At 43.7% G+C, this 12,244-nt stretch overlaps 1 protein-coding gene across 1 annotated transcript; it reads right to left on the bottom strand.

Annotated features, from left to right (window-relative positions):
* Positions 1-2,795: 2,795 nt before the first annotated feature.
* Positions 2,796-11,397, bottom strand: frmd4ba (FERM domain containing 4Ba). The gene is made up of 4 exons (XM_024269694.2): positions 11,210-11,397; positions 9,650-10,380; positions 9,395-9,512; positions 2,796-5,773 (listed from the first exon to the last, which is right to left on the bottom strand). Exons 2-4 carry the CDS (start codon positions 10,317-10,319, stop codon positions 5,659-5,661), a joined length of 903 nt encoding a protein of 300 aa, XP_024125462.1. The 5' UTR covers positions 10,320-10,380; positions 11,210-11,397; the 3' UTR covers positions 2,796-5,658.
* Positions 11,398-12,244: the final 847 nt, after the last annotated feature.

Raw genomic sequence — 12,244 nt, 5'->3', positions numbered from 1 at the left:
TTTCAATATGATTGATGCAAAAGGAACAGCTGGGGTCAAAATACTTAAGAAAAATAAGATGTTAACTACAGTAAGAACGAAAATAAAGACATAAAAAAGGAAGGAAACAATAACCAAACAGAGATTTGTTCAAAGGTTATCTGGACAGCTTTTTAAGGATCTCATGGTCTTTAATGAGACATCGTATATTTTTAATCTGTTTTTTAAACAGGACGTTTACAATCTTTCTATTAACAACAATGAATACTACATTTCTTAATTAGTAAAATAATATTAATATTTGTGAATTAATTTTCCATAAATGTTAATACATCTGAGGCACAAAAAGGTTAATGTAAAGTTAAAGATTATTCCAATTTCTGAGTTTTCTCCAAAAAACCTTGGGATATGAGCATGGGAACAATAAACGTTCCCGTTGATATTAATAAGATTTTTTAATCTAATATTTAAACATTTTATGATTCCTTTGTAAAACATAACATCTCATCATAGCTGTATTTACAATCCCCAGTATGTTGTGTTTCTTTTTTGTTCTGTCTTCAGTTCTAAAAAATAAAGTTATAAAAACTAACTAAATAAATAAATGATTCAATGGGCTACCCGATCATCCAGCTGCCGCAAATCGTGTTAAAACTGTCAACCACCGCGAGTAATAAAGTTTTAGAAAAAAAATGGCGCAAAAGGGAAGTCACGTAATACATGTGCGCGCGTTTAGGGCGTGGTTAGGGAAAGGGGATCGGGGACTAACAGTAGTTTCTCCTTCTTGCTAGTTCTAGTGTTAGCAGAGCGACTTCCGGGCTCAGTACCGCCCCCTGCTGGAGCGGAGAAGAACACAGGAAACAAGGAAAAAAACATTCAAACTGAAGGAAATCAGGAAAACAAACAAACAATACATTGCGAAAGTAGAGAAAATTGGTTTATTTTTTTATTTGTATGTATACTATTAAAAACGAAGAACAGAATGAGAAAAGCCAAACGTGGAAGCAATAAATAAAAACAGAATTTGATTTTCTCCTTCAAGATTTGTTTAGTAACTTTAATAAAAAACACAAGAGCTCTGGGACATTCTTTAAAAGACATACACTTCATTATACTTCATTATTACTATAGGCATTAGAAATTATTTATGGAGTAAAACAACATTTAGTTTCCAAAAATATACAGAAACTATTTACTTTAAGGGTTAGTCAGAATAGTTTCAGAAGTCTTTAATATTTTGAACAGGTTAAAGTTCGGACTAATGATAAGGTGAGATGTTTCAGTTCTTGGGGTAAAATTATGGAATTGAGTGATGAATTAAAATTACTTTGCAGTTTTAAAAAAGTTTAAAACATACAGTAAATGTATAAATGATGAAGTGGTTTATCTTAGCTAAGGCAAGGTCTGGTCGAAAATCTGTGACGGTGCAGGCTGGGTAAAGCTCTGAAATACTGGCTGACCTTTATGGGTTTATTGATCTAGAAGGGTTTCTGCTGGAACTTGAGATGTGGTCAACTTTACCGCCAACCACATTGTTTCCTAGGAGCACGACTTGCCAGAATCTCTGTCAGTGTCCCTCCCGTATCTCGCCCGTATCCCGCCCATGACCCGCCCATGACCCGCCCGTGTCCCGCCCGTGTCCCGCCCGTGAACCGCTAGTGTCCCGCCCGTGTCCAGCCCGTGACCTGCCCGTGTCCCGCCGGTGTCCCGCCTGGGTCAAGCCCGTGTCCAGCCCCTGACCAGCCCCTGACCAGCCCGTGTCCCGCCCGTGTCAAGCCCGTGTCCTGCCTGTGTCCAGCCTGTGACCCCCCCGTGACCAGCCCATGTCCTGCCCCTGACCAGCCCGTGACCCGCCCGTGACCTGCTTGTGTCCTGCCCCTGACCTGCCCCTGACCAGCCCGTGTCCCGCCCGTGACCAGCCCGTGTCCTGCCCCTGACCACCCCGTGTCCCGCCCGTGACCCTCTGAATGAACACAGCGTGATCATCCGAGCGCTCGCCGCTGCTGCGTCAGCTAGAAATGATCCGACAGTCAATCGAGTGGAGACTTCCAAAAGTTTCTCAGGAACATTTGACAGATTTGGGGACTTGGTACACCCAAAAAGCACACGGCCGATTTCTCAACAAAGTTTAGGTTTTTAAGAGCGTCTTATAGTGAGGAAAATACGGTACCTTGAGTTCTGGTGGTATTACTCCAAAATAACCATAATCACAGCAGGTTCAATGTGGACTTTTAAATCTATGGATTAAAGATGAATTCAAAACTCTTTTCATTTTGAGCAGCTCTAAAATGTGATCGAGAGGCTGGTTCTGAGTGAAAGCGATAACAATAATATCAGGTTTTTTGGGATCAAGTGTCACCTTTGACCGGTCTAAGCGGTGGAATTTTTACATTTTATGTTGGTGGCAGACTGAAGATGAGTGGATTTTGTTACACACAGATTCCCAGAGTTCATCTGAAATATTGACCGAGTTCCTCCTCCCGTTTATTTTTTAACACTGTCAAAGGTTTCTCTTTAGTCATTAAAGAATTGAAGGTTCCAAAAGTCTCTGTAAGATTTTCTCCAGAAGAGTTTCTGATAGAAATGTTAGGAAACCTTTAAGAGAAGATGAGACAAAGCTGTGTATTTGTAGAGATCTAAAGAAGTTGATCCGGGATCCTACATTGTGTTTTCAGACAATCAAGATGTGAAAGTTTATTTTTCATACACGTCTTTGACCATCTTCACTCCAAGATCTCCAGATTTTGAAGATCTTTATCTCCAGTTTATGAAGGTTTTACAGAAGACTGCAGATTTCAAACTAAAATCAACAAACAGACATTTTCTTTTCTTTATTCAAACAATGATTTCATTTAATAAGAACCAGCTTACTAATTCTGAACAAAATATATTATTTGTTTTCTGGCTCACAAAAATCTTCTATCAAACACCATAAAGCAGAGATTACAAACACTCATAAGAAAATACAGATTGTTAGTATTTACACATCAGTCAGCAGAATAAAGAAACCAGCAGCAGCTTCCTTCAGAACAGAGATGCCTGGAATACTAAATACATGAAATCATGAAACTCAGTAGAATTCTCCAGATTTCTGTCAATAATAACATCAAAAACACCGACTTGTGTTTCACGTTGCTGTAGTTCTGCAGGCTCCATCTTTGTATTAATGCAGATGGAAAAGGCGGCAGTCACCCCCCACTGCTGCTGGATGAAGGTCACATGACTGAGACATAGCCCCACCCACCCACACAGCCCCACCCACCCACAGCTTCATTGACTCTTTACATAGAACACATATGTTGAACGTTTCCCTCATAAATCATGTTCAAGTTTTTGTCCTGACCTCAGAAAATATGAAACTGAAGAGATTTGATCCATGAGGATCATTCAGATTTGATCCATGAGGATCATTCAGATTTTATCCATGAGGATCATTCAGATTTTATCCATGAGGATCATTCAGATTTTATCCATGAAGATCACTCAGATTTTATCCATGAGGATCATTCAGATTTGATCCATGAGGATCATTCAGATTTTATCCATGAAGATCATTCAGATTTTATCCATGAAGATCATTCAGATTTTATCCATGAGGATCATTCAGATTTTATCCATGAAGATCATTCAGAGATTTGATCCATGAAGATCACTCAGAGATTTGATCCATGAGGATCATTCAGATTTTATCCACGAAGATCATTCAGATTTGATCCATGAGGATCATTCAGATTTTATCCATGAAGATCATTCAAATTTGATCCATGAGGATCATTCAGATTTTATCCATGAAGATCATTCAGATTTGATCCATGAGGATCACTCAGATTAGTCCTGAAGTTCAGTCCCAGACTCTCTTCATCTGATGACATTCATGGATGAACGCTGAAACGTTTCAAGAGGAGAGAAGTCCAGAAGATTCGACTGATGCTTTGACATCCTGCATGTGTGACTGCTGCCTCAATGCAGAATCAGAGATTTGTTTTTTATTAAGGCTTTACTTTTACATAACTGACACAAAATGAAAGTCAAATCAATCAGCTTCCAAAATCAGAGTTCATTTCTTTATCTATCAAACAGAACGTGGTAATTCACTGACATGTTTCTATTCCTGCAGTCTTCTTCAGTTTCACGTCATGATTGATCATGTTGATTCTGATGGAACAGTCTGCAGAACAAACCTGACAGGTCTTTGTCAGAACCGGGTCAGACTTCTTTAAGGAGGAGCGTCCCATCAAACCAACCCCATCCTTCATTTTACAGTCTTGTTGACTGACTATCTGCTTCTTTTACGACAGTCTGCGAGCCGATCCGAATTCTTTCCTTCTCCTTCATCTAACCCTTCAAACAGTTATGGAAACATCGTGTCTCTGAATTCAGACGTCACTTTCACTTGATGACATCATCAACCGTTGACAGACTGCTAGGGTTAGCATGGAGCTTCCAGCGCTCAAGTATACAGAACATCAGTTTTAGACCTTAAAAAGATCACGCTACAACAAAAAGTCCTTCCTTACATTTCCATGTAAACTTCAGAGCGTATCCACGTGAAGACAAACGCTTCTCAGCACGCCGCCGTTTACCTTTATGACAGAGAGGATCCCTCCACCTGGACGGTTGCTCCTTTTCCTGCTGTTACATGTACATCTGGCTTCTCCTTGTAAACTTTCCACTGGACTTCACTACATGTTGTGAATGACATTGCATCCATTTCCTCCTTCATGGAGTCCTTTGTGTCAAAAATACTTCACACAAAATTCAAATGAGCGTTTACGTCGTTTCTAGCTTAGGTTCTGCTGTTAGTCAGATGTTTGTGTGGCTATGGTTCTGTTTTTAGTAAAAGAATGTCTTTTATTATTTACCCCAGAACATCTATAACCACAACCAGTTCACACATCCAGAGAACACCAGAGCAGAGATCCCAGAAACCCTCAACCTAAAACCAATGACTAAGCTGTACATCAGTATGATTCACTCTAAGGACAAACCAGAAGAAAAGACAAATATCTGCAAGATACTGAAGTGTGGCAGAAACGCTTCTACTGGAGAAGACCAATGTTTAACACCAGCAAGAGGAGCACAAAAATACACAGGAACAGGAGAATAAAGGAAAACTCGCTTGAAGCAAAGCAATTCTGACCAGTGAAAAACAAACAATCCCATCATGGAGCGGGAAAAAGAAATGTTCAATCAAAGAAGCCAAAGAATTCAAGAAGAGTGGTAATGACCCATAAGGAGAGGAAGCATCCGGCCGTCATCCATCAGGGATGCTCTGACCACCACGAGCAGCAACTCCAACAGGTTGTTTCAACGACCACGTCTGTTAACTCCAGCTAACAGTGGAACCACTGCAGGCCGCTGTTTGGAACATGTGGAGGTAAACTACGTCTCCTTATCTTTGTACGGCAGTTCAGATGTGGAGTTTCAAGTACAGTTTCCTAAACGCGTCCCGGTTATTTAAGGGCACCTGATAACATTTTTAATGGTGTTTTCTGTTCATTAAACAGCATTGTGTGGAAAAGTTGGCACCTCTGAGAGCAAAAAGGGTTTTTAATTCTACACAGTGTCACCAAAATTCAACATTCCTGATATTCTGAGGTTGGAATTCATTTGGCAAAGTACAAACTCATAGTGAACTCTTCCAACAGCTCAGATGTTAGCCAGCACACTGACCAGCAGCTAGACGATTGTTCCTGGTTCTGAGTCTTCATGCCAGCAGATCTGCTCTCCTTGAGCTGAGCTGGAGTGCATTTGGCTGCTGTGGGATTCCAAGGGGTTTACGTCTCTGTAGGACCTGAAAAAATACAACATAGAATCACATGACCTCCTGTGATAAACACAACATAGAATCACATGACCTCCTGTGATAAATACAACATAGAATCACATGACCTCCTGTGATAAATGCAACATAGAATCACATGACCTCCCGTGATAAAAGTGTTCCAGAACATTTTATTATCAGCTCTCTGTAAAAACAAAATAACATAAAAAAGACTTTAACTCCACAAGACTCCAGCTTGGAATAACTTCCTGTAGAACTTCAGGGAAATTTTATTATTGTTAAATGTGCAAATAATTTGTTTTATTTACAGAAAGGCACACAAGTATTTGAACCTCTGTGATTTTACAAGTTCTCCCTCTGAGAAATCATGGAGGGTTGGACATTTTCATTTCAGGTTCATGTTCACTGAGAGAGAAATCCTTGAAAAAAAATCTGGAAATCATGTTGTGGATATTCTAAATACTTCAATTGTATACTAATGCTGCATATAAGTATTTGAACTGTCTACCAGCTAGAACTCTGACCCTCACAGACCCGTTAGTCCACCTTAAATAGTCCACCTTAAATAGTCCACCTTCACCTATGATCCTAAACCAGGATCACCTGTTTGAGGTGGTTCGCTGCATAAAGACACCTGTCCAGCCCAAACAATCAGTGAGACTCCAACTACTAACAAGGCCGAGACCAAAGAGCTGTCTTAAGACACCAGAGACAGAACTGTAGACCTCCACCAGACTGGAAAGAGCTACGGGGCAATTATCAATCAGCTTGGGGTAAAAAGATCCACAGTTGGAGCAGTTATGAGGAAATAGAAGCTAAACATGACTGTCAGTCTCCCTCAGACTGGAGCTCCATGACAGATCTCACCTGGTGGGGTCTCAGTGACCCTACCAAAGGTGAGGATCAGCCCAGAACTACACAGAGGAGCTGTCACTGAGCTGAAAAGAGCTGGAACCGTTTCCACGGTTGCTGTTGGTGATACACTCAGACGTCATGGTTTGAAATCATTCTTAAACCAGAACATGTCCAGAACGCCTTAAGTTTGATCATCTGGATGATCCAGAGGATCATGGGAGAAAGTCATGTGATCAGATGAGACCAAAACAGAACTTTTGACGAACTGAATGGCGAGTACCATTCCAAGAACATCATCCCTGGGGGTGGTAGCATCATGCTATGGGAAGGATGACTGCACTGTATTGGGCAGAGGATGAGCGTGGTCCTGTATTGTGTGGAGAACAACCTCCTTCCCTCAGTCAGAACATTGAAGATGGTCGTGTCTGGATCTTCCAACATGACAATCACAGTCAGGAGAACCAAGGAGTGGATCTGTCAGAAGCAGATCAAGGTTCTGGAGCAGCCGAGCCAGTCTAAGACATAAACCCAACAGAACATCAAACTCTGCTTCTCAGTGACAGCTCAGAAACCTGACTGCTCTAGAGGAGATCTGAGAGGAGGAGTGGGCCAGAATCCCAAACCTGAAGAGAAACTACAGAAACATTTGACCTGTGGAACCACAAACAGAGGCTACTGTAACAAACAATCATCTGGATTTTCTGTGGGGCTCAAAGACTTCCAAATACAAACTAGAATTTAACATGAAAACAGTAAAATCTCCTTTTCTGGTGCATTATTATGTTAATTTCTAACTACAACAGCCCCAAAGCCATATTTTGATCCATTCACATTTCTCTGAACTAAACCAGGGGTGTCAAACTCAAGGACTCGAGGGCCGACGTCCTGCTGGTTTTACAGAAATCCTGCCTTATCTGAAGCAGATTACCTGGATCAGGTGTGTTTAGCCAATAAGGAGCTTCTATGTTAGCTTGGTTGGAAAACATGTGGGACACCGGCCCACGAGGCCTGGAGTTTGACACCTGTGCTCTAGAACCTGCTCTCTGAGCACCAGCCCCTCCAATCCCAGAGGAGGACTGGGTCTTCATACGTGTGAACATGGAGGAACAGCCCCTTCCAGGAAGAGTCTGTGCTGCCAGCTCCACCCCAGCAAGCATACACAGACTTTCCCCAGTATTTCATTTTAGCATCGACTCTGAGAAGAAGGATTTCCTCTTGAGGACCTGCAGAGAGAACACTGCCGAGGCCGGCTCCAGGATGATGTCACAGAGGAGTGAAAGGCGGAGCCTCAGAGATCCAGTCGTCGTAATTTCAGGAAGGAAAAAGTAAAATACATTTTTGGATTTCCAAAGGTAATATATGATTCCATATGGATAGAGTTTAGTCTGTTGGTGAGTGGAACTTCAGTCTCAGCTTTTGAACAGAAAAAACCACAAAAATACTCATTAGTTTTACTTTGAAAGCAGGAAACTTCACCAACACTTTATTTTGAAGACTTGTTTACTTCCTGTGACAGTAGCACTGCTCATTCAGCTTCATTTTAGTTTATAAATTTAAAATCCAACATTATTCTGCATTTCAGATAAATAAGTACATCATGCCTCCATATTTCAGTACACTCTACTATTTTTATAAAGATTGCGAATCAGTGATCTTGGTCATCGCGAATATTTGTACTCGAATTCCAGAATACCAGATCGCGAGTCTCCGAGTACTGGTACACTGGTTTCAGCGCTATGAGGGGCAGTGAAAGCAATATCATTTCTATCCAGCTGTACAGTCCTGATCCCGATTCCACTTCAACAAAGACGTCCGTGGATCTGTTTGTCTGACAGTGGATGATCAGAATGGAGCAGAGCAGAGAGACTTGGAGCTGCTGATTGTAGTTCATACATAAAAACTATAACATCTTACAAATTATTATGCAAATAATATTTTCCTATAATTTTATTCTAAAACCTCAAAGCAAATGACAGTCGTCATAACGTTCAACTGACTGACCAGCAGAGTTTACGTTAAAAAATCTAAACTATATCCAAATACATGATCATATATTACCTTTGGAGCATGAATAAACAAAGACATTTATGAAATATTAGCTATTTTTGTGAACTCTTCCTACCCGGAAGTAAAATAATAGGCTCCGCCTTTCACTCCTTAAGGGTGCCGCCCATTTCATGACATCATCCTGAGCCGGCCTCCGTCTGTTCTGGAGTCCAGTGACGGCGTGCTCTAACCACCGCATCCACGCTTTGCATTGCACGTTGTGATGCAGCTGCTGCCATGGAAACCATTCCATGAAGCTGTGTACTGTACTTGGAGTGATCTGAAGGTCACATGAAGGTCGGAGCTCTGTTGCAGAAAGTCTATGACCTCTTTGACCTTCAGCATCCTCTCACCTCTCTCCATCAGTTTACGTGGTCGACCACGCTGGAATTCACTGTCAGACTATTGATCGGGACAGGTGATCGGGACAGGTGATCGGGACACCTGATCCTTTGGATGGATGAGCCAATACTGCTGGTAAGATAGTTTCCTTAGAAATTCAGCTTTAATTTGAACGTTCTTCATTTATGTTCTCCATGAGAAAAATGCTACAAGAACATGTCAAAAACACTGTTTTCATTGTTCTGTTCTACTCTAAAGCCAGAATTGATTAATGATTGGTAATAATAATAGGTAAAATCCCATTTATTGATAGCCAGTATCTCTATTATTCTCCGTTCTAGCATAGTGATATTTCATACGTTTGGACCTAGTTTCTCCTCCTCTCACCTGCTGTGGTTGGACAGGCTGCTGGAGCCTGCATTGTAAAAGTAGGAGGAGTTTAGCTGGTCTAACGAAGGACCGTCACTCCTGTAGGCGTTCCAGTTTCCATTTGAGGATAAGGACACTGCAAGACATGGACCAGCAAATAGACTTTAGAATACATAGAACTAAACCCTTTCTCTCCAACATTGCGTCCATGTTTGATATAGCTGGGGTAAGGAGAGGTTGGAGGTTTCTGCTAAAAACTGATCCTATACGAACCTGAGGAGCAGGGAGCGTTCCTGTTGTTCTGGGCGTAGACCACAGCTGAGTGCTGAGACCTCAGACTCTGCTGGGAGACTCGATCATAGTCGTAGTAGTGTGCTCCTGGTCTCTGCGTGGCGTTCCTCTGGAACCAGCCCTTCAGGTGTTCAGCCACCAGAGCCTTCTGGAAGCTCTTAGACGGCTGCATGCTGCTGGGGAATGGAGGATGGTTCCCTGCTGGCCCCAAGGAGCCATAAGTGTTGTATGTAACCCCGTCCGTGTCATTGGAAGCATAGTGACTGTGCATGCTGTCACTGTGATGAGGTCCTTGTGTGGCGTGGTAATGTGGGTAGTAACTACAGTATCTCTCTGACTCGCCGTAAGGCGAGTACGGTTCAGGTTTTCTGTACCTGGGATAGCCTGTGACGTAATAGGCAGTGGGGCACTGAGTGTGGGGGGGGTTCTGGTACCAGAGGCTTTCTGACTCCAACAGATTAGGCATGCTGCCAGTGTTGTTGTAAATGTCTTTTCTGTGGCCGCGTCGGTGGGCGGAGCTAGCTGGAGCATTGTACTCGACACTGGACTGGCTGGTGTAGGAGGAGACGTCATCCAGGACCTCCGTGCTGCTGCTCCTTTGGGCCGGGAAGACGCCAAAGGATGGAGGCGGGCTTTTGCTCTCCATCGTCATCTGAGACAGAGACTCCAGACTCCCACTGCGCTGACGGACGGGATGGGAGGTTTTCTCCAACCTGAACATCAATGAAAGAACCACAAATCAACTGAGTTTCTGAAACATGGTAAGGTCTACCTGAGCTCCACCAGAGGTCTACCTGAGCTCTACCTAAGCTCTACCTGAGGTGAACCTGAGCTCTACCTGAGCTCCACCTGAGGTCTACCTGACCTCTACCTGAGCTCTACCTAAGCTCTACCCGAGGTCTACCTGAGCTCTACCCGAGGTCTACCAAAGCTCTACCTAAGCTCTACCCGAGGTCTACCAAAGCTCTACCTAAGCTCTACCTGAGGTGAACCTGAGCTCTACCTGAGCTCCACCTGACCTCTACCTGAGCTCTACCTAAGCTCTACCCGAGGTCTACCAAAGCTCTACCTGAGCTCCACCTGAGGTCTACCTAAGCTCTACCTGAGCTCCACCTCAACTCCACCTGAGCTCCACCTAAACTCCACCTGAACTCCACCTGAGCTCTACCTGAGGTGTACCTGACCTCTACCTAAGCTCCACCTGAGCTCTACCTGAGCTCCACCTGAGGTGTACCTGAGGTGTACCTGAGGTGTACTTGACCTCTACCTAAGCTTCACCTGAGCTCTACCTGAGCTCCACCTGAGGTGTACCTAAGCTGTAACTGAGCTCTACCTAAGCTCCTCCTGAGGTGTACCTGTGGTGTACCTGACCTCTACTTAAGCTTTACCTGAGCTCCACCTGAGGCGTACCTGAGCTCCACCTGAGGTGTACCTGAGCTCAACCTGAGCTCCACCTGAGGTGTACCTGAGCTCAACCTGAGCTCCACCTGAGGTGTACCTGAGCTCCACCTGAGGTGTACCTGAGCTCCACCTGAGGTGTACCTGAGCTGTGTGCTGCAGTAGGAGGGGAGGAGGGTTGGTGGTGTGATGTGGGAGTCATAGAGATGTCTGGATGACGGTCTTGACCGACTGCTGCTGCTTGGCCTGGCATCAATTTGACAGTAGTGGAGAGATTTACAGTTGGACTGGTTCAATCTGTGAAATAAACAGAGCAAAAACTTCTTCAATGGTAACAGCACAGGTGATTTACCTGCCTTTAGCTAAGAGGAAACTTCAGTCAAACCTGGACTCAACATATATAAAAGGAGTTCATTTGAATATAGGGGTCCTGAACTAGATAAACAGCAGTCCACAGTGCAACAAATCTTAATAGTTTCAACTGAAACTATTGTTTCTGCTGAAGGCAGCAGAGCAGCCACGCCTGAGGCAGCAGAGCAGTCACACCTGGCTCAGCACGCTACGGCGGAGCTCGCAAGCTTGTGGAGACCGACGTGATCTGGCCCCGCGTGGCTAGCAAACAGACCTCGACAAGCGGCGATCAACGGCACGGGGAGCAGCATCCAGTCCAGCACAGCTAACCACCAAACGACGGCCCACTACCCAGCAAGCAGCGACTACCGAGCCCGGAAATCCCTCCTAACCCGGACCGCTATTCTGGGTGAGCGTAAACCAGCGCTTGTTGTAGCAGGATGCCTTCTACCTCTTCGGCTCCGAGCCCTCTTTCCTGCCCCACTTGTCATATGTTTAGTCAGGATCCCGCCTCATTTAATGAAGACAATGGTCGTTGTGTTAACTGTGGCTTGATATCAGACTTGCTGTCCAGGCTCGAACAGCTGGAAGCGCGTCTTAGCTCAATGGAAGCTAAACCAGCTAGCCATGCTGTTGTTACTCGGATGACAATTAATTACCTCCTCCTGAACCCAGAGAAAACTGAGGTCATGATACTGGGTCCTAAACACCTGAGAGATGCTCTCTCTTCCTCTTTCTCATCCTGGCGCTGCGGGAGGCGGCTGCCTTTTCAGCAGCTCTTCCTTTGTATCGTAGTTTTTCTTAGTTTTTCGAGGTTTTTCTTGTAAT

Source organism: Oryzias melastigma, linkage group LG5, assembly GCF_002922805.2.
Source record: "Oryzias melastigma strain HK-1 linkage group LG5, ASM292280v2, whole genome shotgun sequence".
Lineage (NCBI taxonomy): Eukaryota > Metazoa > Chordata > Actinopteri > Beloniformes > Adrianichthyidae > Oryzias > Oryzias melastigma.
This window is presented reverse-complemented; position numbering and strand designations above follow the sequence as displayed.

Coding starts and splice junctions, on each gene's coding strand:
- frmd4ba (XM_024269694.2), bottom strand. CDS start 10,319: ATGACGATGGAGAGCAAAAGCCCGCCTCCATCCTTTGGCGTCTTCCCG. Junction 9,513..9,649: donor GAACGCTCCCTGCTCCTCAG/GTTCGTATAGGA, acceptor CATGTCTTGCAG/TGTCCTTATCCTCAAATGGA. Junction 5,774..9,394: donor AGCCTGTCCAACCACAGCAG/GTGAGAGGAGGA, acceptor GTATTTTTTCAG/GTCCTACAGAGACGTAAACC.